We start from the raw sequence: 26,292 nt of genomic DNA, 5'->3' as shown, positions 1-26,292 counted from the left end.
TCAATGAACTGGATTTTATTTATAGTTAGATATAAACAAACACATTTATTAACGTTGTCTTTGAATCATGCTTATTTCATCATTCATATTTGTAGAGAAGTCTTAAATAAATGGGATTTTTTGTTTTATATCGAGAAAAAAGTGATATTACAAACTATTCCAATGAGCATGGCAAGTTTTTAATTGATAGTATTTTTATTTGTTTTTACATTTTGTACAATGTGAAAAACATACACAAAACAAACACTGAATCACAGGAAGTCAGTAAGGAGGGATCAGAAATAAAGACGAGACAGATATGACTGCGTGCCAGTACTGCAGAGGTGTGATAATTACTGATCGTAGCAGATGGACAATAAGAGCTTTGTTGTGACCTTGTGCTGTACAGTTGTCATTTGTAAGATTAAACACCAGGGAAGCCGGCATGCAGAAATCATTAAGTGAGAGTTTGATATTAAAAGGTGTGCCTGTGATATTGGTGAAGGGCAGTCGGACAGATCGACTCTCAGGAAGGCCAAGAATAATAACAAAAAAGGGATCTCTAATATTCCAATATCAAAAACATTGACATCGGTAACGACCCATCATCAGCATGCAAATGTTTCCATTACCCCTCAGTCCCTTTAAAACTTTAAACATTGCATATTCTGCATTGCAGTAACTTATTTTTTCTCTAGAGAAGTTTAACTATTCATCCAATCTACGAGCAGGAGAAAGGGTCACAATGACAGCATGGCACTGGTGAGGTGCGGAGACAAAACTTAACCAGCATGAAGACGTTGAAACCTTCGTACAGCTCGTCTGCCGCCTGAACAAGTGCGCCTATGAAACAGTTTAATGAGGATAAACCCACAAAAACAAGTCAGCCAAATCCATGAACGCAGGAGCCAAATATAAATACACAGCTGACCACACAACACAAAGGGAAGCGTGGCTCGAGCAGAAACGCTTCCACATGACGCTGTGTGCTCTTTGTTCTGCAGTCCTGCGGCGGCTACAGTTTCAGAGTGACATCCTCTGAACAGGCCGTGTGTGTAGAAGCCACCTGTCGTGTGACATCGTGTACAGGTTTAGTTTACTGTTTCTCTGCCGTCCAATCACAGCTACAGGACTCGATGAATCTGGAACTTGTCATTAGTGAGGATGCAAGGCACTAATGTGTTCCTCATGTTTACAGGTCAGAGTGCGTGTAGAGTGGGTCACCACAAGCACACTCTAGAGCATTGCGTGAAAGCATTTCCCTCACATTAACATATGTACAATAACAGAAAGAAAAAAAAAAGGGATGGGGAGGCAGGGTAGTCATAGAGAGAAGAGCTTAATAAACGACAGGATTACTCCTGCGTGGCGAGTAGGTTACCAATGACAACAACCCTGCAATTGCACTTTTTATATTCCTTTAACTACATGTTGTTTAACAACCTTTAATAATAATTACAGTGAAACAACATCAAAATCTGATGGCTGAATACAGGTCCATAAAGAACATTTGTTTTTATTAAATATACGCATACAAAAACAGACCACAGAAAGAGAACCCCAGACAATTGTGATTTGACGTGACGGCTAAATGTATGAGTGGACATATTTAATGCGACATGACTTCATCGGTGTGCTGTGCACCATCTGTGTAAACAACTCGGAGAGACGAAAACCTTCCTCAAATACTTTTTAAATAAACCAAAATCATTTCTTTTCTACGATATATGATGAGCAGTTTCTGAACTCGTATCTGCGCTAACTAATGCTGTTTTATGTCAACTTGGATTCTAATTTCTTTCTTGTGTTAAAACAAGACAAAAAATCACCCTGCAAACAACCTCAACCCGATTGTGATTCTCAGCAGCATCTCCTCTCAGCTTCACACTGCGAATGGTGGTCAACACCAGGACAATGCGTTTTTTAGTGGAAGATCCACTGGTTATATATCAGACGTGAAGAATCAACCGGTATAATAAATCTGTATGATTGCAACTCGTGTCACAATGTCACCAAAATCACAGGAACATAAATATGCTAAATGTGGAATCATAACCCAGTGAAGAAATATCTATGTACAACGTCAATGTTCAAATGTGTTTGGGGATTAAGGCCACAGTTACAAGGGACAGTTCATCTACTCTTTGCCATTATTGCATTTTACTTAATAGTTATTAGGGACGTATTCAAACTGCAACCCTGTCCTTTACACTCCCGCCTAACTTTCCAAGACTTCCTCCCAACTCAACCAGTCACACTTTGCTAATCCATCTGGGACAAACTGTCCCGCTGTTATCTCCCACTTTCTGTACACTCCCCCCTATAGCTCTCTGAAACAACTTAACATGTTATCACAAGTCCGTCACCCACCGTTAATATTTAGTCAGGTCTGTACGTGTGTCTAAGTGTTGTTTAACCGTCTTCAGCCCCAGTGCGGCTTTAAGTCAGGACCAGTAGGATGTGACCCACAATCCCTCCTACCTCCTCCTCCTCACAGGAATGACAAAATTGCAATGACATCACCGGACACAAAGCAACGGACTCGCCACAGCTCAGCTACAAAGCTGATGGCAGGCTATGTGTGAGGCTGCTGTGGATGTGTATTGCACTCTTCCTCTAAATCTAAAGACAGATTTGGCTCTGCCTGAGAGGACATGAACCGCACAGGTCCACTCTTACAGAAAAAAAAACACATAATAATAAAAGTTGAAATAAAAATAAAAAGTACAATATCCAGCCGGCCCGACCAGCCTACCGCACAAAGAGCTAGTGGTTCTCGTTCACGACTGTCTGCCCTGTGTGGGGCTTCCACTGGGCTACGTGGGCCTCAGGTTGGACCCTCCGGGGCCCACTGGATTCTGGGGGGCTGGTGTCGTTCCCATGTGGTATCCTGGGTGCATGGATACTGAGGATGTGGTGGGCGGCTGGTACTGCGTGAGTGGCTGTGCGGGGTTAAGCATGCTGACCTGGGATGGGCCTGTGGGTCCTGCCCACTGAGCTGCACTGTACTGCGCAGAGGCGTATCCAAACCCCTGCGTGTTGGGGCCCAGAGAGCCTTTTCGAGGGCCCATGGGGACTGAGGGAATGGCTGGGTTGGGGAGGTGAGTGGACGTGGTGGACGTGGTGGTAGAAGGCGTGGGAAGTGTTGGGCAAAGGTAGCCTGGAGCTGAGAATTTACGGCCCTGGTTGACTGGAGGGATGATCTGTGATAGAGAAAAAGTATGTGTTATTACTAAATATGCAGCATCATCACAGCAGCTAAACCTTACAAAGTATCAAATTCCAGGACTTTCCAGGCCCACTGCAGTATGAGAACCCAAATTAGATTAATAACTCTGACAACACTGAGACTTTTGATGATAACTAGCATGTGACTGTAGAACTCTACAAGCAGGTCACCAGGGAAACAACCACTGGATACACATATCCAGACATCGCAACGTAAACTATTTCCTAACTGACTTTAAGTTATACAAATATATAAAGAAATGTAATTTCTGATCGAAAACGTTATTCATGAGAACCATGACATAATCTGATATTATATAAAAGGCCAGAAAATGGCCCAATGATTGTTTGAAACATTTACATTTAAATACTGAATGCCTACATCATGTCCCAGAGGTGCCGCTGCTCCAGCTTTAGGACCTCTCTTGCACTGAGAGAGGCTGATGGCGTCCCTCGCCCAGTTATCCACCAGTTTGTGCAGGTCATCTGTGAAGGTGCCCTTGCCCTTCTGGGTTTGAGACGAAGAGGAAGTGGGTCCAGTCGTCTGGGTCAGAGAAGCAGAGTGGTTTTGGCAGTGGGCTGAACCATTTGTGGAGCTGCTTGATCCTGGTAAACAAGAGGAGAGGTGAGATTTAATCAAGGAAATCAATTCAGGGAATCAATTAGCTCTCTGTAAAGTGCTCTCACTGACCAGTGGAGCAGCTGCTGAGGCTGGGCATGGATGGAGAGGTTCTGAGCTGCTTTATGGACGGCATGCTAGCTGCTTGAGATGCCTCTGCGGCCGTCTCTGAGGCCTCTGTTGCCGAGGCTGAACTTTGCTTTGGAGGGGACCCTGAACCGTGATGACTCTGAGCGGAGGCTATGAACATACAAGCAATGATACACAGAGGCATGTCAATATTTACCCAGGAACAGACTGTAAACAGCTTCAGTCACTGACTGCTGGACAGACATCAAAGGGAGTATGATGTTTGCCAGTTCACTGTCCTGACCTGAGTGTACGGGGCTGGGCTGTCCACTACTGCGAGCAGATTTGTGGCTTTTGCTTTTGAGCCTTCGACGACCTCCAGCCATGGCCACAGCAGGGGAGAAGACTGAAGGAGGAGGAGCTTTTCCCATCCGTGTGAATAGGGCTTCCACCTCCTCTTTCTGTTTAGTCTGCAATAGCTGGATCTCCGTCATGTGTCTGTGAGCACAGGAAGACATAATGATGTTCAAATATATGTATTGAGCTGTGAGAGAACGCTCATAAGAGGAAACAAAGGCAGTGTGAAGTATCAATGTGTGTATATGACGTACTTTTCTCTGAGACGGCTAATTTCTTTGTGCAGAGCTTCATCCTCTTTCTCAGAGTCGTCATTGTCACTGCTGTAGTGGGCGTGTGAGTTGTGAGGATCAGAGGTTGAGGATGAGGGACCGTTCTGCATACTGGAGACATGTGTTGGACCGGAGCCTGCAGCTGGAGATGGGGTGACTGGGAGAAACCAAAAATACCATGTAAGAGACAGAGTATGTTGGCCTGGGAGCTCACAGGATTTAAACATGAACCCTAAACATCCACGTCCAAGGATTATCAGTTTGCAAATGCTATCAAAACTCTAAACAGTAATTCCCACTGTGTGCTCTGCGAGTGGTGCAGGAACGAGTCCTAAAACCCGGAGGTGAGTTTTATCACTTCTGGTTCCCTCGCCTCAGAGTCAATGGGATTTCTCCAGAGGATTTTTGGAAAGGAGCTTGAAATAAGGTCTGTGATTGACAAAAATGTAAAGGGCGGATCATGTTTTGTTCTACGACATTCAATACGTCAGCAGTGACCCCCCCCCCCACTGGTGGTTTTTGAAGAGTTTACTTGTCTGAAAAACGATGGTTGTGATAAGTGGCTGAATAGGACTACAGAAGTCGTCGAGGACGTTGTACGTCATTACGCCGAACACGTAAAAACTCCCGTTAAGTTTGTTTGCCCCTGTTCTAGAGCCATGACTTCTAGTTAAAGTGTGGCTAAAAGGAAAAGCGTTGTTAACATATGCAAGGGAGAGAAAGTCAGTTGAAACGATCTTAAGTCGGCGTGACTTTGAATTCCTGCGACTCGTCTGTAGTTTGTTTATAGCATAACGTTAGCATTTTGCTTCTGGCGATTAAATTTATGATTCAAAAATGATAAAAGTAGGGTAGACATGTGGAGATTATCCGGCTGAACAAAACCTGTATTTATCAAACAGGTTTGTTTTCCACACACCTACATTTTTACAATATTCCAAAATCCTATGGAGAAACTGCTTTTTTGTTTTAGGAATCCATACGCAGCTTACTTCCGGGTCGGCCTACAAAAATACATCATCCCTGCACTACTCTATAGCGTACTTTAAAAAATACTGAATGAGGCAGAGTGCTTTTCATGAAGACATCTCAGAGGGCCTCAAAGGATCGCTGTGATAGGATGATTTATTTATAAAACCCTTACTATGGTTCATTAAGCTAGCTCAGTGTTAGCACGGAGATCACTTTTGAGAGTGAGGCATCAGTTTTGTCCTTAATAAAGTGTTATATAGAAGTCCTGTGCAAGGAGGAAATTACAATAATTTATCAAAGCTATCTGAATTTGATGCTCCTTGAACCTGGTATGTACCTGTGACGGAAAAACGTCCCACTTTAGATCCATTGGTTGCCCCACATGTGGCGTTGGTGTTTGTGGACACCTGGAAGCGCCCGATAGTAGTGGGCTGACTGGCAGCATCAGCAGAGAGAGGGACTCGGTTTGAAGAGTCTGGTTCACAAATTCCTCTGGACAGAGTGGATGACCGGTGCAGGGTATTTTCTGGACTAGAGGGGGAGGAGGAGGAGGAGGAAGAGGAAGAAGAGGAGGAGGTAGAGGATGGCGTGAGGGAAGAAGAGGAAACAATGCTCGAGGGACCAGGAGCATTGCTGGACGAACCATCAGCAGCAACGGACACCTGGAAAAGAGAAGCATTTTAGTAATCCAGGCACAAGGTTCAGCTGTTTTAAACTGGCCTATATATTTAACGCTGCGACTCAAACATACCTGGAATCGTCCCAGAGTGAAAGCTGCTGCTGGGGGCTGCGCTCTGCTGCCTCCCTGAACCGTCTCCGGGCTCAGAGCTCTCCTCAACTGGGCATCTAAATTACCCAGGGGTTTCTGTGACCGTGGAGACAAACACACAGGGTGTTAGGAACAATCTATGCATTGCATATGGACACCGACACTACAGAAACCTGATAAAGAAGTAGAGCAGCTAGTATAAAGGAAACACATTTGACTTCACCTGATTTGGTCCAGGAAATGGAGGTACAATTTCAAATGCAGGTGTAGCAGCTTGGTCAAAACCAGCAGGTAAAGTCTTTAAAATAAAACAAAGTGGGTTTTAGTAATTAACAGCATTTTAGATATGTTTATGAATGACGTGGTTTTCACTTACATGTGCCCTTGGCTTAGTTGGAGGAGTCTGTCCTGCTGGGGTGTTGGGGCCCAGGACACTCTGCCCTCCAGAGGAGAGGGGGAGGTTGGATGGGGGCACCAGGGCGGCTCCAGGCGGAGGGGAAGCAGTCCCAGTGGGAGGAGAGGAGGTGCCGGTGCTCTGATCCAATGATGCAGAGCTCTGGTCTTTGAAGAGGGACCGGAGCTTTTTATCCAGCGCTTGGATATCATCTCTGCCCGCCGTTTTGTTCTGGAGATCAGCTCCCTCTGACTCCACTGGCTGGGTCTGGCCGGGCACCGAGGTGGGAGGGGGGAGCTGAGCAGAAATGGGGACAGGCTGTGATGCGGGGATGGACGAATTCACAGGCTGGGAGGACGAAACAGCGCCGCTAAACGGCTGCTGCTCTGAAGCGGGGACAGGGCCGGGGCTGCTTGATGCAACACTGGCAACAGACTGGCCCAAGGCGCTGCCCAGCTGAGGCCCGGGGGCCACAGGGACGGATGTCTGCACTGATGGAGGAGAGACGGTGGAAGGTGTTGGAGGGATATTGGCAGCTGGTGGAAGCTGTGGGGGGGCTGCTTCATGGGCCGACTGAGGAGGTGGACTGGGATCACTGGTGGAGGGGGCTGGGCTTTGGGACTGAGTGACTGCAGGTTGAGGGGAAACCCTCCCAGTTGAGGTGGGTGGTGAGGGAGTTGCAGTGGAGGTCAGAGGCCCGCCAGGAAAGCTAGCGTTGGTAGCTAGAGCCTCTGGAGGAGCAAGGATACTTTTAGAGCTGGGGCCAAGTCCTGTCTCAGGGGCCGGCATGGGGGCTGGTTCCTGCTCAGTAGCACAGTGATCCAGGGTGTTGCCTCTCTCTATACGAGCCTGCTTCATCTTACTGAACGCCTGCTGCAGAGTCCCAGAGGGAGCGGACAGAGAAAGACCCAGCGGCAGAGAGGGACCTAGAAAAGAAATAAAAAATTGTAAATATTCTTAAAATAAATCTATCTGCCAAGGTTTGACTTCATTTTGTTTTCAGTTAGGTTAAGACTGTTTAGTTCTACAGAGAATTAACCCAACTTCCTCTCACCTGGTTCATCTCCAAAGGAGGTATTAGCAGAAGTGTCGCCAAAAAACTGTTCTCTAAGACGGGACTCGGGCACTGGGCTGACTATGAACCTTCGACCTGCTGAATGCACCACCTGCGCTGTAGTGCTGGGGGAAATGCCTGGGAGGAATTAAAAGAGAGCGAGGTTATAAGATAAGAGTTGGACTTCATTAAATACATAATTACTGTATTTTTGGCTGAGTCTACCTGGCAGCATAGGAACAGACAGCTCCGGCTGCTTCTGGTGATCACTCATCTGCAAAGAGATAAAAATAAACATTCAAACCTTCAGGCTTAGCAGGATTACATGTTGAATTCCTCAAATTGGATATTTGGCTGACAAATACCTGAGGGAAGCCTTCCTTCATGCCCTCTCCTTTCTCATCGGCCATCTCTATGACTTCACGGACCTGCTCAATGAATGACTCCCGCTCACTCTCCAAAATAAATTCACTCTCAACCTGAAACAAAAAAGCAAAGGGTGTTCAACTATAATGTCCAAAACTATATACACGGAGAGAACCTTTCAAAGATTGCTGTAATGTGGCATTCATTGGTAGATGGGGTAAATATTTCACATTAGTTGTACATGTCTGTTCCTCATGTTTTCTGTTCAGTTACAGAGGACTTTCATCCTCAGTTACCATGTCAAAGGATGCTCTGAGTTAATGTTGTGTATAACCATTTAAAGTATATATTCTTGTCTGATTAGAGGCAAAAGTTATGAACCACACATACCATGATCTGTGCAATCTCCTCTGGGTTATCACCATCAAGGTCAAATTTAAAGGTCACCATCTTCCTGTTGTGTGTCTCCAGCTGGCACTCTGCCACTCTGTCTCCCACGTTTGAGATCTGCAAAACATTTGTCCCGGTTAAAACTGTTTTAATGACCTTATGACAGGATTGAAATGACCCCATCAGTTCATATACATACACTGAGCACATTAAGCTTGGCTTTCCCCGTCTTCTCATGGCGGGAGCGACTGCGTACTGATCGCCGCTGGTGCCGCTTCAGTGAGCGGCCCTCATGGCGGCCTCCTGATGTAGAGCCTCCATCATTGCCGTCACTAAGACCTGAAGCTGCATCGGAAAGGCAGCTGAAGGAGGAATGGATCCATCAGACAGAGATCACACACAATGTGCGCTGCTGGTGAAACCTTGAAAATAACTTTCCACTTACCTTTCCACGGATGGAGGAACAAGAGCGGATGATCCTGGCTGCTCCACTGGTGCTGACTGAGGAACACTGACAGGGGCCTGAAAGACAGAACACTGTTATAAATCACACAATTCATGTCCAAAGTAAATATCAACAGGAGGCCTACCACTTGTGTATTACTCTTTTGAAATGTTAAGGACTTTAGGCAGAATAAAACTGATGATCATCTTTATATCATATATCATTTATTGTGATAAACTATCCACATGATAGGGATTATTGAAACCAGACTATCCACGAGGTGGAGCAGTTTAACCGGATGAAACGTGTCTGGGTACAACAAGCGACGCCATTATTCAGCTCTCAGGCAGTGTGTAAATATTGCTGTGTAATGGAGTTTTCATTTGCTTCAGAATGTGGCCATTTTTCTCTAGTATGCTTTAATGGATATTAATACCGTTTATACAAGGTACTGCTGATCTATTAATGACCACTTCCAGCCCTCTAAGTAATAAAATACTGCGCTTTCTGTGATACAATGTCTAATAATACAGGCAGACAGGTCTGCTGGGGTTAGCGATTTTATGGAGGATTTATAGCTTTAAAAAAAAAACTGTTGGCGCTGTTTTAGAAGAGAAGGATATGAAAACATTTAGAGAATGCCCAACACTATTCTATGTTTTCACATCTTCTGATATTCTGGTCTGGGGTCTTGTAGATATGGGTGGAAAAAACGTATGGTAATTATGTTAATCATATGTTGGTGCTCTAAATTCTAAATTCTATATAGTCTTTTGAAAGATAAATGTACACATTTTACTCAACAGGAACCACATACTTCACACCTGACCCACACACACCCACCCACACAACTGCTGTTGCTCTGCTCTGTAGAGTACCTGTACAACAGAGAGGCGAGAGGCCTGATAGAGGAAGTAAAGGTGCTCTGCGTTGAGTGGGGGTGACAGGACAGGACTTGGATCATTGGCCCAAGACTAAAAGTCATGCAGGATTGAGCGGCATGCAGAGGGGAAGAGTGAAAGAAAGAATGGAACAGCCATCGTAATGAGAGTTGAGTGTCCAGAGAAAAGAAAAAAAAGATTTAGAAGAAATGCAAACATAGAAATGGGTAGCGTGAAATCCATGCTTTGGTATGGCGAAGCCATATGTCAGGGTATGATTTTAAGTGAGATCAAATAAATGTGCAAGTTTAGTCAGAGCACAGGAAGTGTTTCACCTGTAGCTGCTGAGCTCCAGCCTGTGCCTGTGGGAGAGTAGTGCTGCTTTCTGGCTGGTGCTGCTGTTGGGGGGAGGATGTCTGAGAAGATGGGGGTATCACCACTTGCTGGGTCAGAATCTATAAGAATAGAAGGGGAAAAGAGTGGTCAGAGTGTCCTGAGGTTGGGATGAAAGCTGACACAATTTCATTGTATGAATCTTTGGCACTTCCGAAAAACCTGAACCTTTTACACAGGTTGACTTTGGCACCATTCCAAACCCACTTACCTGTTTGTTAACATAGCTGCAGAACATTTATCTATTTGACAGAGTGGCATGTCAAGATATATATCAGTGAACATTGTGAACCCTCCCATGTTTTTAGATACATGTACATGAATGTTCCACAAGCAAAGATAAAATTTGTGTGGGATACTATACATTCTGTTATGACTAAATGTGTGTTTTTTCCCCCCCAGAAAGGCTCTGGGTGTATAACCAAGTAACAGAAAAATGGGACATTTTATCTACCTGAGGGGGAAGCGATGGTTGGTAGTAAACACCGTACTATAAGAAACAAAACATAACACAGGGTAAGAGTGGAAAACTGGAGAATAAAAAGAAAACTACGGGGAAAAGAGTCTGGAAATCCGGGTATTCAGAAAGTGGACCTGCTTTCAATTAAAAAACAGAGAATATAAGCTTTAAAAGGTTTACTTAACACTCTCTGAAATGCTTTGCTGACCTTGAGAGGTTGAAGTGCACCAGTGATATACAAAGTGTACTCAGGGAGCGTTCAGCACACCCTGACATTTACATTGTGTTTGTTGTTAGTTGCAACAGATTTGAAACTTTTAACCAGGGGTCAGTAAAACAAAGCTTTTCAGTTGGCCTGAAATTACCCTTTAAAGACATGCAGTTCAACATTTACCTGCTGAGGAGCCACTGGAACAGACTGACTGCTGGGAACTACAGGAACAACTTCAGGTTGGACCACTGGCATCTGGGTTTGAACCTGAAATCACAGAAAGTAAACCAAGTGGCAAAAATAAATAAGCAAAGTTAACAGATAAAAGATCAAATTCCAAGACGGAAAAATTATAGCTCAAGAGGAAAAAGTAAGTGCAGAAGTATAAATATAAAGAGTTCCTTAAGTTAGAAACAGGAAACAGGAATATCATCTAATTCTCTTCTACAGATAACACAACTTTTATTTTCTTCCTCAACTCGACCCACCACTGACAACGGCTGCTGAAGCGTTTGGTCATTTTGTGTCTGTGGGTGCGATGCCTGGGACTGAAGATGCTGACTCGGGGGGGTGTTGTAGGATATTCCAGACTGAGGAGGCTGGATCTCAGGGGGGACGGTGGAACCGGACAGTCTGTCTCCCATGTGAACGGCTGTGAGAGTTGGACGAGAAGGTTAATTTAGAAAAATACTCACTAACCTTTAAAAATGAAAACCTGTTATTATCGTGCAGGGGATTATCTGATGATCTTAGAAACACACCTCCTGCAGTGTGTTGCAGTTGATGGTGTTGGTCAGCCTCATGGTCGTCTGACTCCGGCTGGACGGAGGTCACACTCTGACCATGAACTGGGACTTGCCCCGTTGATTGGGGGATATAAGGGACACCCTGTGCCATGCCGGCCAGTTGAGTAGATTGAGGAGTGTTGTAGTTGGAGCTCTGAAGGCTCTGCTGAGTTGCAGGTTGGGCAGCCATCTGTGTGCTGTGTTGGTTTGGTTGTGGAGAGACATACGGAGCGGTCTGTGGCATGGGCTGGGACTGAGGCACCTCTGTGCCCGGCAGCTGGCCTGGTGGCTGAGCAGGAGGTAACGGACCCTGCTGCTCTTCCTCTATCCTTTTCTTCTCCTGATTTTCTCTGACCTGCAGGACAGTCAGTGGCAAATGTTTTTAAATCCCTCAAGATAAATAATAAACATAATTAACATTGTAAATGCACTATAGTGAGCATAAACACACCTGCTGCCGCTGCGCTCTCTTGCGACTGATTAGAGACACCCTGTCCTTTATGGCCTTCGCAATTGTCTTGTGATCACCATCGCACACATAACCAGACTCAACCTACATCCCAAAGACATTACATACAGTTATGCATTAAACATTGACATGGCATGCTGTCTTTAATAGTGACTGGGTTAATGAGGTGTTGTATTGTTATGGTGTTGGATTTTTAAAAGATTGATTAAACTATTTTAAAGTTCAATTCACCATTTCCTGAGCCACATCCTCTGAGACGTCCTTGAGGAGGTCGAAAGAAAACTCAATGGCCTCGTTATCTTTGTACTTCCCCTTGAGTTTCTTTACATCCTCAATTCTTAGCCACAGCTTAATAAGCTCCATCTCTCCATCATCTTCTTCTGCCAGCTCCACACGCACCCCTGTGTCCTCCTGGAAGAAGGCATGGTTCAGGAGGTCCTTGATTGAATACCTAAATAGAGAGAGAGAAACGGTGAGCAAAGACATGTTTTCCTGGAGAGCTAAACTTCCTGTTACGCGCTCTCAAGAGACAGACCTCTCGTCCTTGTTCTGGCGAATGCATCCCTCGATGATCTCCTTCACTTCAGGAATGGCCACCTTGTCAAAGCTGCCTGGCTTCACCCCCTACAGGAAACACAGAACCCTGAATGAGAATGGTTCTTCTTCTCATCTGATCTTTTTCATATTACCTTGATGTCCTTAACAGCTCAGAGGCTCTACATTAGAAGCACAAAACTATTTATCATCTCCCAGAGGACTGGGAACTATAAATCTCATTTCCTTTTAAAACGTTTTAAGTTATAAACTTCTTCTTTTCAATTTGTATTTGAAAATGAATGTCAAAAAGCCATGGAATGAAGTGGAAGATGCTTTCTATAGGGTGGGATTTTGTGTGAAAGACATAACTCCTAAAAGGGCAGCCGATCAGAGGTGATGTATTGATCCAATAGCAACAGGAAACTACAATGGAGGACTGGCTGAAAAGATGAGCTTCATATCAAAACAGGAAAAACAGCAGCTCATGTCCCCGAGGAATACTACTGTGAAACTAGATGGTGACACTACCCAAATGTACGCTCAACACCACAATAGCTCTTTGTTTGTCATCTGAGTCAACCGTGTTTGATGCTCTGCAATATGAGCAATTTGTGGCTCATCAAAAGAGCAGAGGAGGTAAAAAAAAGTCCTTTGTAGGTTCATGTTGCAATAACTTCAGTATATGTACTTTCAGTTAATGATAAACTGAAGGTATAGGTATAGATTTCAAGGACCATTTTGTACACAAACCTGGAACAGGTTGAACTTTTTTATCTGCGAGGCTCTAGTTATTGAGTATGAATGATATCAGTGACTTGTGAGTGACTAAGTCAGTCTGAACTATATGAAAAAGACCAAAAGACATGTTTGCTTTGAGATTCGCTGACACTGTCATCATAACAAGACTGAACCATTAACTGTTAGCAGGAATTCTGCTGGTTCAGCCTTCCATCAATCATCTACGTCTCAGGTCTACGTGCTTAACCAGCATACACCATCATTCAGAAAAACGAGAAAAGAAACAGCATTAAAAGAGAGTTAACGCATATTTTTCTCTTAGAGGATTTCAAAGGTTGTGGTTTCTTTATATAGTCCAACAACAAATACACTATGATTTACAGGAATAAACTGAATTAAGAGGTGAAAAAACAGGATTGAAATGTAATGTAAGCTAAGTAGATAAAGATGAGTCTTAAAATCATTCCGAATGGGACATTAGCCTTCTTGGCACAAAGGGGGGTGAAGGCAGGGCAGAGGGGGGACATGGAGTGTTGAAAAGAAGACTTACGCTGGTAACTCTGCGGTAGATCTGTGCTGCGTTCTGGCACTCTGAGTAAGGGTACTCTGAGGTGGCCATCTCCAGCATGCACATTCCAAAGGCATACACATCCACTGACTCGTCGTACTTCTCCTCATACATCTCAGGCGCCATGAACTCAGGGGTACCTTAAATCAAAACAACTATTCAGAACTCTCGAACTCCCTTACTGATTTGAGTGGGCTTCTCACAACCCATTGCCCCTCTGCTCCCCTAACCCGCGAGGGGTTCAGGAAGAGCAGGATGAGACGAGTGACCATCCTGTTGATATCTCATGGAGTAGAACCTGTGAGATGAAAGTTGGAAGAGAGAGAAAAAATAAAAGAAAAAGGGGGAGGAAAGCAAAAAAGAGAAAGAAAACAAAAAAGGAGGGAGAGGCTGGGCTCAGTTAGACTGCAGAGAAGAAAGCACGTGTTTGTCTGTGTAAGACCTTAACATGTTGGGATGTAAGAATGTTACGAGGTCGCCAATGTGCGGAACACACTAGTTAGCCAAAAATTAAAGTTGTTTGCAATATCCAAAAGAATAGTACCCAGGCCAAAATGTATTTATTCAAAGGGATGCCAATGTTCTCTGCCAGAGAAATATGACTAGCTTTGGAAATAACTTTTGTCAAAACCTTACCTTACAACCACCTTTTCATTTAATATTACACTCACCTTTCGAAGTCTGACTTACCATCTCCTCTTGACCTGCGGGAGGAAACTGTTAGGGTCAAGGTTGAGAGAAGCACATCCCATAGCTAGTTACAGTGCTCAGCAGTGTGTCTGTGCACATTGGCCTTGTTTTATCAATTGATCATTTTACATTTAAATCAGGTCTTACACAGAAAAACGGTTTATTGAAATGTAATTGTTTTTGATATTGATGTGTGTTACAGCACACTGTCACACTTACCAGGCCCATAAAAGTTCATACTTACTCAATGACCAGCAGTACCCTATTCATTCCAAACAGCAGAATTGGGCACAGCTGAGGCTAGAGCCTACATTTTAAGAACATACCCAAGAATGCGAAAGAAAAATAAAAAATAAAATAAAGACAAAAGGCTGACAGAGAGAAAGTAGGGAGAGTTCCCTGGACACAAAGATGGATCAAAAAGATTCTGCTGCCCTGCAATAGTTTTAAAAGACAGTAAGAGACAAACACTAAAAAAAAAAACCTGTTGAGGCAAAGCCATAGAAAGAGAAGTTAAACAGTATAAGGGATAACTGGCAAACAGACCACATATTTCCAAACCACAGAACAAAGACCAGTCTAAGACAGAAGCAAAGGCCATACCTTTAGCCTTGGCCAGGTTACATTCAGTAGGTGCCTGGAAAAAAACTCTCTTTTTTTGGAGAAACATAGAACAGATATATTCTGTACATGACCAAACGTGATAGTCACTGTGTGAGTTTAAAGAGAGAAGCCTTTTGAGTTTGGCCTCCATTTGAGCTGTGGTTTGAGAGACAGCTGAAACGTTGTGGTCTGTTTTTGAACCACATCGTCCGAAAAAACACGACAAAGGAAAATACCCATTTTAAACATCATTTTCCATACAAACATTATATAACTTCAGAAATGGTACTGTCTCACAGCAGGACAGGTACCAGCGTAAAGAAATTACTTTGTAGTCGTACCTATAACACTCTTGGCAAATGATGCACGCTTCAGTGTGGCCAGTCCCAAGTCTCCAATCTTGACAGATCCTGTTGGGCCTGTGATGAAAATATTGTCGCACTTCAGGTCCCTGTGGATGATCGGGGGAGCCCGAGTATGAAGGAAGTGGAGGCCCTTGAGGATTTGTCTACACCAGCTCCGCAGCACTTTAATTTTCATCACCTTGAACCGCTTCAGATATCTACAAGGGAATAGATGATAACTTTCAGAAATCCTTTGAGGAGAACAGAAGTCATAAAGCTAGCAAATGTAGTATACATCTTTTAAAAAAGATAATGGATTAACGTTCAGATACTTAGTTTTCTAACATAATACACAAATGGTCAGAATATTTATAATAGTCAGGATGATCAGTTGTATAAAAATGGAAAAGCACTAATGCATATACAGCCCCAGAAAAAAAGAGACCACTTCAGCATTATCATTTTCTGTTGTTTTATTATTTATAGGTATGTCTTTGAGTTAAATGATTTCCTTTTTTAAATTATTGTATTCTATAAACTGCTGACAATTGTTTTCTGTGTTGAAATTCAACAGACACTGGAATGGCTGCCACACATGTAGAGATACAGATTTGAGAACAATTTGGAGTGGTCTCTTCATTTTTTCTGGAGCTGTATGAAGTCTGTATTTATGTGTTTGCTAGCTCCAGCTACTTTGAGACTCACGTTTTGAGTGTGCCAGAAGTCATGAGTTCAGTGACCAGGACAATGCACTTCCTGCCTTTGGAGGGTCCCTCCCAGGAGTCGTAAAAACGGACAATGTTGGGATGCTGTAGTCCCTTCAACATCCCCGCTTCCTCTTTAAAGCGCTGTCTCTCCGTCTTTGAAAGCTTACGATCCTGCGGGAGACAAAAAGGGAAAACTTTAGGATGTAACCCATCACAGAGGGCAGCACCATAAGATATAAACATTACTGTTGAGTGATGACACTTTTTTAACAATGCAATGCAGATTTGTTTCTAACCCAGGTAGCATCATAATGTGCTTATTCATGAGAAAGCATTTATAAATCTAGATCCACTTGATATTTCAGGTTTGAACATAGAAGCAAAAGGGAATCTAAAGGCTTTAAAGTAACTAAAAGGCCTTTAAAAGTCTAACCTAAAAAGGTGGTGCCGTTAACATTTCCTTCTACATCTACAAAGAAGTGCAAATCGTATAGTTGGGGGTGTAGGGAAGTGGTGCTGTTTATTTAGCAGACTATGTCGAACCAAATGAAGTGTGTCTATCTTTATCCTGAACACCAAGATAACCAAAATGACAAAAAGAGCTTCAGCATGACTGAGAATGAGAGAAGGTTAAAACCGTACAGGCCATAATCTCAAACAATAAACCAGGCCTGTTCAACCAAAACTCTGCTCATTAGAAAGAGTTTTACTATTTAACACAAGCCACACTCATCTGAAAGTGTTAACATCAATCCAAAATAGGTTTACATAGGTTACTGAGTATAAAACATGACAAATAAAAAGCCTAACTAATCAAAAACAACCCCCCTATACATTCAATTGCATCATTGTGTTAAAATGTGGAAAACCTACCTGTTTTAGTTTTACAGGAAATGTTCACAACATTATAATTATAAAGTATTTTGATAAATTATTGTGAGACCGTTTGTGGCTTGGTCTGAATGGTAATTTAGACTGAACGGTGATTCATTATTCAATATTAGGTATGACTACATTGAATCATCATCGATATATTGCCCAGCCCTTTAGATACCAACTGTATTTAGTATGAGGCTAATGGTGCACTCACTACAGCCTGTATTATAAACAAAGCTATAAATGATGAGTCAACAAATGTCTGGCAGCTGATGGGTTTGTCAATGAGTCATAGCATAACATATGCACAGCTGATAGTGTTGTTAGAATCGATCATACCATAAACTGACCTATGCATAGATAAGGTTATAGGCGATAATGCATTTTAAAGGCTCTGCATATTAACAAAACTTTGTGGAATGTGTACAACCGCCCTTCTCAACTTTCATTAGTAATTCCTGGCATGGCCTACACTAACAGCAGGCATGACTATAGAGCAGCAAGCCCAGGCCCGTTATACAGGCCGAGTGAAACCAAAGACCTCCTTTAAAGCCCTCAGGGTCCTAGCCATGGGCCAGGCTGTCCAGGAAATCAGCCCATATGTATGTGAGTGGGCAGGGAGGATTAGACTGTGTGTCAGCAACATATAGGACTGAACTGCTACAGCCTCTGTGGAAGGTGTTTTGGAGAATTTAGGTAGATTGTTTCCAATGTTTGGTGGCAACATTGGGCAGAAACAATTAGAAGGGGTTAACTCTTAGAAGCAGAGGGAGGACTCTGAAACAGCTGGTAAGGGACAATATATTATCATTCTTAACTGACATCTAAATGTAGCTTCTGCAAATAGAATAAAACAGATGTTTCACTCACACTGCCTTTCTAAAGTGTTTCCGTTCATTACTTAGCATAATGCAAGACAAACTAGTTACAAAGCTCTCACAAAATGAAAGTATGCATGACCAAGGACCTGTAAAACTCTCCAGGAATTTATGATCCCGCCATCAGAAAGACACACATCTCACTGGTTTGACTGCCACTTGAAAGAGTTCTTTGGCCAGTACCATGTCCTGCTTTTTATGTCACCAACTGTGCATGGTAGACTCTGGTACATCCACAAACCTGGTAAGAGAAGTCAAATATCCACCAGACTTTTTTTTACTTTAAATTACGTTTGGTAGATCCACAGATACTGACATTTAAGAAAAGTATGCGTGTCCTGTTCAACTGTTCCCAGTTTAGATTGCAGCTTTTGTTTTTGTTTGGCAGGGGGACTTTGATGCATATCATGCCATCTCTTTCTAAATGTTTAATCGGCTGTCCAATAAAGCAAAGGGCAAAATAATGTTGGGCTACGTCTTCCTGACTGACAGGTGTCTGACAATCAGCGGAAAACCCAACATATGGTTTTAAAGAGTTACTTTAAAACCTTACATTAACACCTTTTAGATGCTTTCACAGTTTCACAGTTTTATCTATATTTTCTACCAGTGGACGGTGTCATCATATTCTACATACCATTTCGAGGGAGAGGCTTTACATGTCTACATATTAGGAAACCTAACCTGGCAGGCACTCAGAGGACAGCTGCAGTTGAATCACAGCAGCATCCGACAGAGTGGGCATGAGTCAGCTCACTAAATAGCTGTGTTGCCACCACTGCCTGAAATATCATAACTCACAGCTGTGAAATACTGCCCTTGTGGAGTCTTTGAAAAGCCAGAGGAAGAGGAAATGGATACGATTGAGTTGTGCAAATGTGTGCGTGAGATATACAAAGAGATCCAAGTAATTAAAGTGTGAAAAAGATGCAGAATTTCCTTTTGAAAACACCTTAAAAAAGGCTTAAAATCTTAAGAGGAATATCTTCTAAATCCAACTAGTCAACACTTTGTTTTCGGTCATCTATGCAGAGTCAGCACAACACTTATCTAAATTCATGAGCGCGTGGCGTCAGTTCAGCAATAAATCAGCTTTGATGTATTGCCCTGCCCCAGTTAAGGTTCAACTATATGGCACAGAATAGCACATAAAGAAGGGCCACAGTGCAATATGATGTTTTATCTACTTCAACCCAACTGAGCTGTGAAAAAATAAACATCATCTTAATAACAACACCTTTGAGTACATAGATGTGCATGCATTGGCCGATTAAAATTGTGAAAAATCATTTAAAAAATGATTGCCAAGCCTCTTTCTGAACAATGACCTGCATATATCCAGCCAATGTGAAACACACCTAATGCCAGTTAACTACAGTATCACCAATGCATAGCAGAACATACTGCTTCCAGGCAAAGGCCGTCATAAATAACCCAAGAACCCTGAAATAGACTGTGAAAAAAGCCTGTGATCATGCCACGGGTTGGCTCTGTCAGGTCTCTGCTCTGAAGTCTGCTTTGAGGTTTATACTGAGGGCTACATGAAGCTCTTTGGGTAACATCCGTTGAAATCCTGGTAAAGGCTGCTGGGCCTGAAAGCCATGGAGCTATGTTCAACAGTCCCACCCTAAATGTGAGTTACTTATCACGCAGTATGACTGTGGACAGACGTTCTCAGTGTTCCCATGACACACACAATGCAATAAGATCAGAGATCACCATGACAGACAGTCAAACTTTCAGCAGATGATGCATCAGGCCATTTCTCAATCTGCCAGTATGAATACTCATCAGATTTTAACGTGATAGAATATTAAACAGGTTATCCACTTCAAGTACAGTTAAAAAAATATGAATATTAGATTTCCCAAATGTGTATCTATTAAATAAACAATTCACATTCCACATCTTGTGGTAAACTTTCTGTTCCTAACTATGTTGCGTTAAAATGACATCTGAAAAGCGTGTCACTTTATCATTCTGTGTTTGGCTTTAGCCAGCAATGAGGGGAAGGAGGTTGGGAGAGTGGAAGATGACATGGTTGAAAATGGATGAGTGAGCAAGAAAAGGGAGGCGGCTAAAGGAATTCCTCTTTTCCCTCGACTTCCTCTCTGTGCTGACCTACTTATTGTTCAGACATGCCTGCAACTTGAGATTTGAAAACTCTGTGTGGGTTCAAGGGTGGGTGAGAAAGGTGGACGCCTGAGACAATTTTGGACAGATGGCCTTCAAGACTGAATAGGCCAGGGCCATTTTATTCTAACTTTACACAGTAGAGCTTTTAACAATGATTGAGGCATAGCTTTAGGGAAGGCAAAGTGGGTTCATTGGGAAATCAGTTCAACACTTTTGTATGATTAAATATGTTTACTACAGAAGGCATTTGGTACCTCATTTCCACTTATGGTTATTCATTGAGAAAACAGCTGGAAGAACTTTTTGAACCACAGTCGTGTTGAAAAAATTGTAAAACTAGGGGTGACAGGATGACTTGGAGCATCCTTCGAGGGAGAACCTGTTAGGCTTGTTTCATTAGCATACAAGTAAAGGCGCTGCTGTTGCTTCCAGCTGACAGCGAATTCCCAGTGAACAAACAAGTGGTAGGCTAAGGCCTATGGGTAATGCTGATTACTTTCTGCCTCCCTGATTCTGGCATCAACAGGAAATATACAAGTTATATTCCATATTATCCCTTTATTCTTTCTTAAACAGTGCAATCTTATAATGTGATGATTGTATTGTTCCTGCACCAATGTAGAAAATAGTCTGTATATATTTATATTTGTTTCAAAAGATCCTAAGTGAAAATGGCTTTAATTATCTGCATGTTTGTAAAGACATCAGTATACAGATAACTGAAACTGTATTAAAAATCATGTATTAATATTGCGTTATTCTCAATATTCCATTGGGATGAATCGGGAATGCAACAGTAACACTTGAGTGATCATGGGACAGCTTTAACAATCATGTGAGAGGGGATTTCAGCTTCTCATGTGTAGCTCAACTGTTTCTAGCCTCGAAAGTCTCGAGTTGACAGATGAACGTTAAGGAGTAACAGGATATAGGTTCATATTACAGAATTGACCTCTATGTACTCTCAATTTCAGAAGGCTTATGGTTGGAAAATGACATGTTGCTTAAAGTTAAATGGACAAAAATGATGATAGCTTAACCAAAAATATGTTTAAATATTAAAACCTAAAGTATTATAATAAATAATGGAGGTTAGTAGGCATAGTTATAGCTACTGATTTTTGCTTAAAAAGGGGTTAAAAATCTGAAACAATGGAAAGTGTGAGGAAGTTAAAGGGTGGGGGTGGGCCGATATTCTAGGAGCAAGTCTTGGCAGGCCGGCCTGCTGCACTTCACACAGGAGATTCCTCTTTCAGGAATGTGACCCACTTAACATTAACATTCAGAAGCATTCAGAGCAGGAATTCACTGAGCATGCGTGTCATTTGGGCTGTGTGAGGGGGGAGGGGCATGCTTCTATAATCTTCACATTGTTCTGAAACCAGTGTGCCTGTGTAGCTATGGTTGAATGTTCTGCCATGTAAGGCCTAAGCGTCTCATGACAGGGGGAAAGCGTGACAGCAAAAGCAAACATGCATGTGGTGAATGAGGTCAAACTTCGCTATGGGCCATGTCGCTGATCTAACTGGACAGATACCAGTACTACATGTTTTACACTTTTTGATTTGTACAAAGAGATGAATTAAAACGATGCAAATATCACGACTGCTGACGACCATGAACTGAACTTGCTATGACTTTCGATTAGTAATGCTAGAGGGGGTAGGACTAGAAAAGCTTTAATGCTTCTTCTCGCCCCTTTTGAACATGAACTTTATTATTTATACTTTGAAAAAAAAATCTTTGTCAACAATTTCAATAAACTGACTTAAAAAAATTAATTAAAATGTGTTACGTTTTTTTTCCAGATCTTCAAAAAGGTGTAATACTGATTTAAAATCTCACCTTATGCTGACAATAATATGCTTAGTTAATACTTTTAATGTTCTGTTAATGTTATTTTGCAGCTCTGGAAGACTTTCATTTCATCATATTTTTCTTATTAATATCCTCTGCCATTTTAAAAATGGTCAATGGAAAGTTGTTATAATGACTTCCAAACTCTGAACACTGCCATGAGACAAAGTCTAACCCTGAATCTAGTCCAAGGCAATTTCCTCTGATATAAGTGTTAGGTATCCCTTAGTCATAGTCTTAAAAACATAGATTTTACAGGCCTTGATAAGTTTTGTAACTTTTTAACTTGGGAAGTTTTGTCATAATTAGAACAATCATGTCATTTAGTATGGACGGGGCTGCACCAAAAAGCGAATTTGGGAAAGTATTTTAGTTGCAATGCAAAACAATCAATAAGGAAATGCTAGTCATGTGTCTCAGAGCGGAAATGAAAGAAGCTTTAGCTCTGGTCATAGTGTGAAAGGAAATAGCTTTGGCTCTACGCCACATATGCTTAAGCCTGATAAATGTAAACAGTCTAAATGAAAGGGAGAAGATAATATTTGCAGTAGGAATGCAAAACTATAAGTGACCAATTAAAGAACAATCACAAATGATAGAAACGGTAAGCAGTAGCCACAACGGAATGCAAGAATTATTAATAAAATAAATGATTATCATTATAATAATAATAATAATAACAATATAGTAACAAAAGTTATACAAATTTGAAAAGTCTTACCTGTAGCTCACACCAAGCAACCTCCACTGTGGTCTCAGTGTCCAAGCCCTTGTAGACAGTCTTGAAGGAGCCTCGTCCAATTTCTATATCAAACTTTAGGAAGCGTCCATCTGGTGATGTTCCCACTGCTTTGGTCTCTGCCTCTTCAATGTCATCCTGTACTTTCTTCTCAGCTTCTCTCTGCTCTGCTTCTGCTCGTGCCTTGGCAGATTCCTTGTCTTCTTCCTCCCCTTCTTCTTCAGGTGGTACCTTCACGTCACTCGTGCTTTCAGGCTCGGTTTGTCTGGGCAATTCTGATCCTAAGCTTGGTGCGGAGCGGGCTGCTATCACCACCTCTCCATCACAGGTATCTTGTACAACAACAGGCTCCTGCTCCAAAGGCACTGCATCCACCTTGGTTATTTCTTGTTCTTGTACTCCTTCTTTTCCACTAACAAAAGACTCCTCATTTTGAGCTGGACTTGGTTCAGCACGCAGTAAATGAGCAGCAGCAGCTGCCAGTTGCCGCTGTGGGGCGACTTCTCGTAGCTGAACCCGTTGAGGTGCAGGGATGGGGATCTTGCTAGGTAAAGGGAGGGCTAATGCGGTAGCATTGGAATCACTGATGACACTTCGGCGCAAGAAACGGTGTTCAGGGTTACAACGATCACGCTCCATGGTGTGATGCCGGCGTCTCACTTCTGTTGGCCGGCCCTCAGTCACCATCGAATCTGAACCAGAACTGGGGCCATTTCCACTCTTCTGAGGGGGAACCAGGAACTTCACCATTTTGTCGTCTGGCTTTCCCGACATCCCACCACCCACACTATAAGTAAGGGGGTACACTAACTGAATAACTACAATAAAGATACTTCCATGTCCGCCATATAGGCCTATATAAGCAGTATGGGTCTGAGCTTTAAAAGAAAAAAGATAGAAAGTCTTACAACTTCTACCTTTAGCTGTCTTTTTATTGACGGTCTTTATAAATATAGTGCAGAGATTGGGGGTAAAGGATGGGAGGTGTCCTCTTGTAAATGGTAAAAGATTGAACACCACAGAAGAACACAGAGTGCTGATGTTGATAAACAAGTCTCTTTAAGTCCACACCATCCATCCTGTAAGGGTGCAGCTTCTATCAAGCATAAGGAATCACTGGTGAGGAACAAACATGCACAGCCCACAACAGGCACCAAACTTTCTACTGTAGCCAAGGGCAGGAAGGCCAGACACTCGGAATACACTCCAGTCCAGTATCACTGCAAGAAAGAAGAAGAAAAAAAATCTGCTTAACATATTTCACAAAGTAACCAACATTATGTCAAATGACAACATGACCTGTAAAAGAAAAGCAACTGTATTCACAAGAAGAATTTACTGTATACACAAAGTTTAACAACACTGCTTTCATCAAAAGAACAGCTCACACACACGAAGTTCAGTGTGATTAATCATTCAGTGATTTGCTTTTGATTAATGGATATGGTTTTCTGCCTTGGATAAGATTTGCTGTCTTGTCCAAGGACACAGGACGTAGGCACATGCTTGCATTCACAGGGGCAATATCAATGTAATTTAGAGCTCTGCCAAATTGTTTTACAAATCAACTAATTTATTTAGTAAGCAATAACGTTTATTTGTATGCTATTTAGTAAATAATATCATTATTTCATGTGGCACAAATCCCAAATGCATCCCACAGCACTTTTGAATCTAACCTGTCAATGCTAAATATTTGTTTAAGAGTTGACAGCCCGTCTCCAGTGTTCATAAGAAAACCACCTGTACCGCTACTTACGGGGTCATTGAATGTTGTTTGAATAACTTATATTAAGTGCATTACTAAAGTAGTTAACGTTGAAGCAGTACGTTAAATCAGCACGAAGATATAAACATACCAACATCTAAACTGTAAATGCAAAAGACGGGCGCATGTGGCATGACTATTTTGTAATGCGTCAATAATGGTCCTTTAAATATGCAGGTGTGCATTGACAATCCAATTGCTTATTAGTCATCTATAACCTGCCATGTTTGAAGCCATTACCAGCGCCTGTTGTCAGAACCAAACCTAGTAATGTTAGCAGCATTAACATCCCGACACTTGTTAAAAATGAAGTTTACACTTAAGTAAATGGATACATTAATTTACTTAAGCCTCGTATTACATACCCATTTCTTTGTCGTTTTACAAATGACACCAATCCACTTGAAATGGCAACATCGAGCATACAAAGCAAGGAGGAGCAACGGCTCTTTGTTAGCTTGCTAATAAGCATAGCTAGCACAGAGCTAGTTAGCTGTCTTAAAGCTAATCTTTAACCAGCGCAACTTTAACCAAGCATGAATGATTTCCAAGTCAGGTGTTTTAAAGATATTTTACGTCCCACTGTTAGCAATTTGGCCTACCACTCCAGTCATTTCGCACAGCTGATGTTGCCATTAACGTAACCGTTAGCCATTAATAATAGCGTTTAATCCATATAAACAACGTTACCATATCCAGGGCCGGTTTCCATTCCTGAGTGTTTAACATTACAAGCTAACATACCGTTTACATATGACGCCGGTTGGAAATGTACCAGACATTGACAAATAGCGCCACAGCTAGCCAGTAGGCTAACATCAGCTAGAGTGGCCTTGCTGATGGCCTAAAAAGCCAGACGCACCTCCTGGCTGCTCCCATTCAATGTAATGTTAGCATATGAAGCTACTAACGCTAACGCTTCGTTTGTTGTCATTATGTTACGCACTTTAAAATGATACTCTCACTAACTGTGTCATTGCGACTATTCGTGGAAGAGTAGCACACCATATATACATACATATATCACGTTATGTTTGTTTTAAATACGTAGTGATATTTGCTGTTCCTTGGTGGTCTGGCTTTGCTAACAGTTAGCATTAGCCCCTCACGATACAGCTAACAGAGCGGTGCCGGGTGGCAGACAGCGACCTACCTCAGTATCGTATCCACAACACAAATGACGGTCCTCGGCGTTGAAATGGTCTTAACAGCGTTAATCCGTCTTTGTATAAATACAAGGGAATACAAGTACAATGTCCTTAAGTGTCAGGTAGAGCAATTACCCAGTTAGTGAATGTCAAAGTAACGATTTGTGAGGCTCTCTTACAAACAAGCGGCGCAGTTGCTACATATTGAGAAGAAACGGGTTTTTCCGAAAGCGCCTGCGCCAGTGGAGAATGACCTCATAACCATAACATAGACATACATGCAGAAATCCCTTCGTGGTATACATTTTGTATCCAAATAACTTATGATGGTGTATTGGAATCAAATGCCATGTACGATTTAAAACAAACTAAGTAATATCCCTTATTCTTAATGCTATGATTATCATATACAGCATTACCAATTATTTATTTATGAAAAGTCTTTAATATATGAATTGGAATAAAAGGTCTCTTTTATAATAAAATACTGTACTCAGAAGCCAGCCCCCCCACCCTCCCCCCAAAAAAGGGATGCTGCATTGCAAATTACTCAGTTTGCAGGTGTCATTTTCACAATATTGTTTACACAA

The 26,292-nt window shown here is 42.3% G+C and overlaps 1 protein-coding gene across 2 annotated transcripts; it reads right to left on the bottom strand.

The window, feature by feature from the left end:
• On the bottom strand, positions 1–25,917 carry LOC134881382 (serine/threonine-protein kinase WNK1-like). 2 transcript variants are annotated; one of them, XM_063908676.1, is made up of 28 exons: positions 25,708–25,917; positions 22,769–24,006; positions 16,299–16,471; positions 15,591–15,811; positions 13,939–14,096; positions 12,649–12,737; positions 12,345–12,564; positions 12,096–12,197; positions 11,621–11,999; positions 11,348–11,511; positions 11,043–11,126; positions 10,643–10,678; positions 10,131–10,250; positions 8,915–8,991; positions 8,669–8,831; positions 8,470–8,586; positions 8,079–8,192; positions 7,939–7,987; positions 7,714–7,851; positions 6,642–7,585; positions 6,489–6,563; positions 6,248–6,361; positions 5,834–6,158; positions 4,507–4,681; positions 4,200–4,393; positions 3,899–4,066; positions 3,590–3,813; positions 1–3,182 (listed from the first exon to the last, which is right to left on the bottom strand). In XM_063908676.1, the coding sequence occupies exons 2-28, from the start codon at positions 23,558–23,560 to the stop codon at positions 2,796–2,798; spliced, it is 5,802 nt and encodes a 1,933-aa protein (XP_063764746.1). In that variant the 5' UTR covers positions 23,561–24,006; positions 25,708–25,917; the 3' UTR covers positions 1–2,795. The 2 variants fall into 2 exon arrangements, with proteins under 2 accessions (XP_063764746.1, XP_063764755.1); XM_063908685.1 differs by lacking the exon at positions 10,643–10,678.
• Between the last annotated feature and the right edge of the window lie 375 nt (positions 25,918–26,292).

This window comes from Eleginops maclovinus, chromosome 2 (genome assembly GCF_036324505.1).
Source record: "Eleginops maclovinus isolate JMC-PN-2008 ecotype Puerto Natales chromosome 2, JC_Emac_rtc_rv5, whole genome shotgun sequence".
In the NCBI taxonomy this organism is placed as follows: domain Eukaryota; kingdom Metazoa; phylum Chordata; class Actinopteri; order Perciformes; family Eleginopidae; genus Eleginops; species Eleginops maclovinus.
Note: the sequence above shows the minus strand (reverse complement) of the source record. Positions and strands in the feature narration are given on the sequence as shown.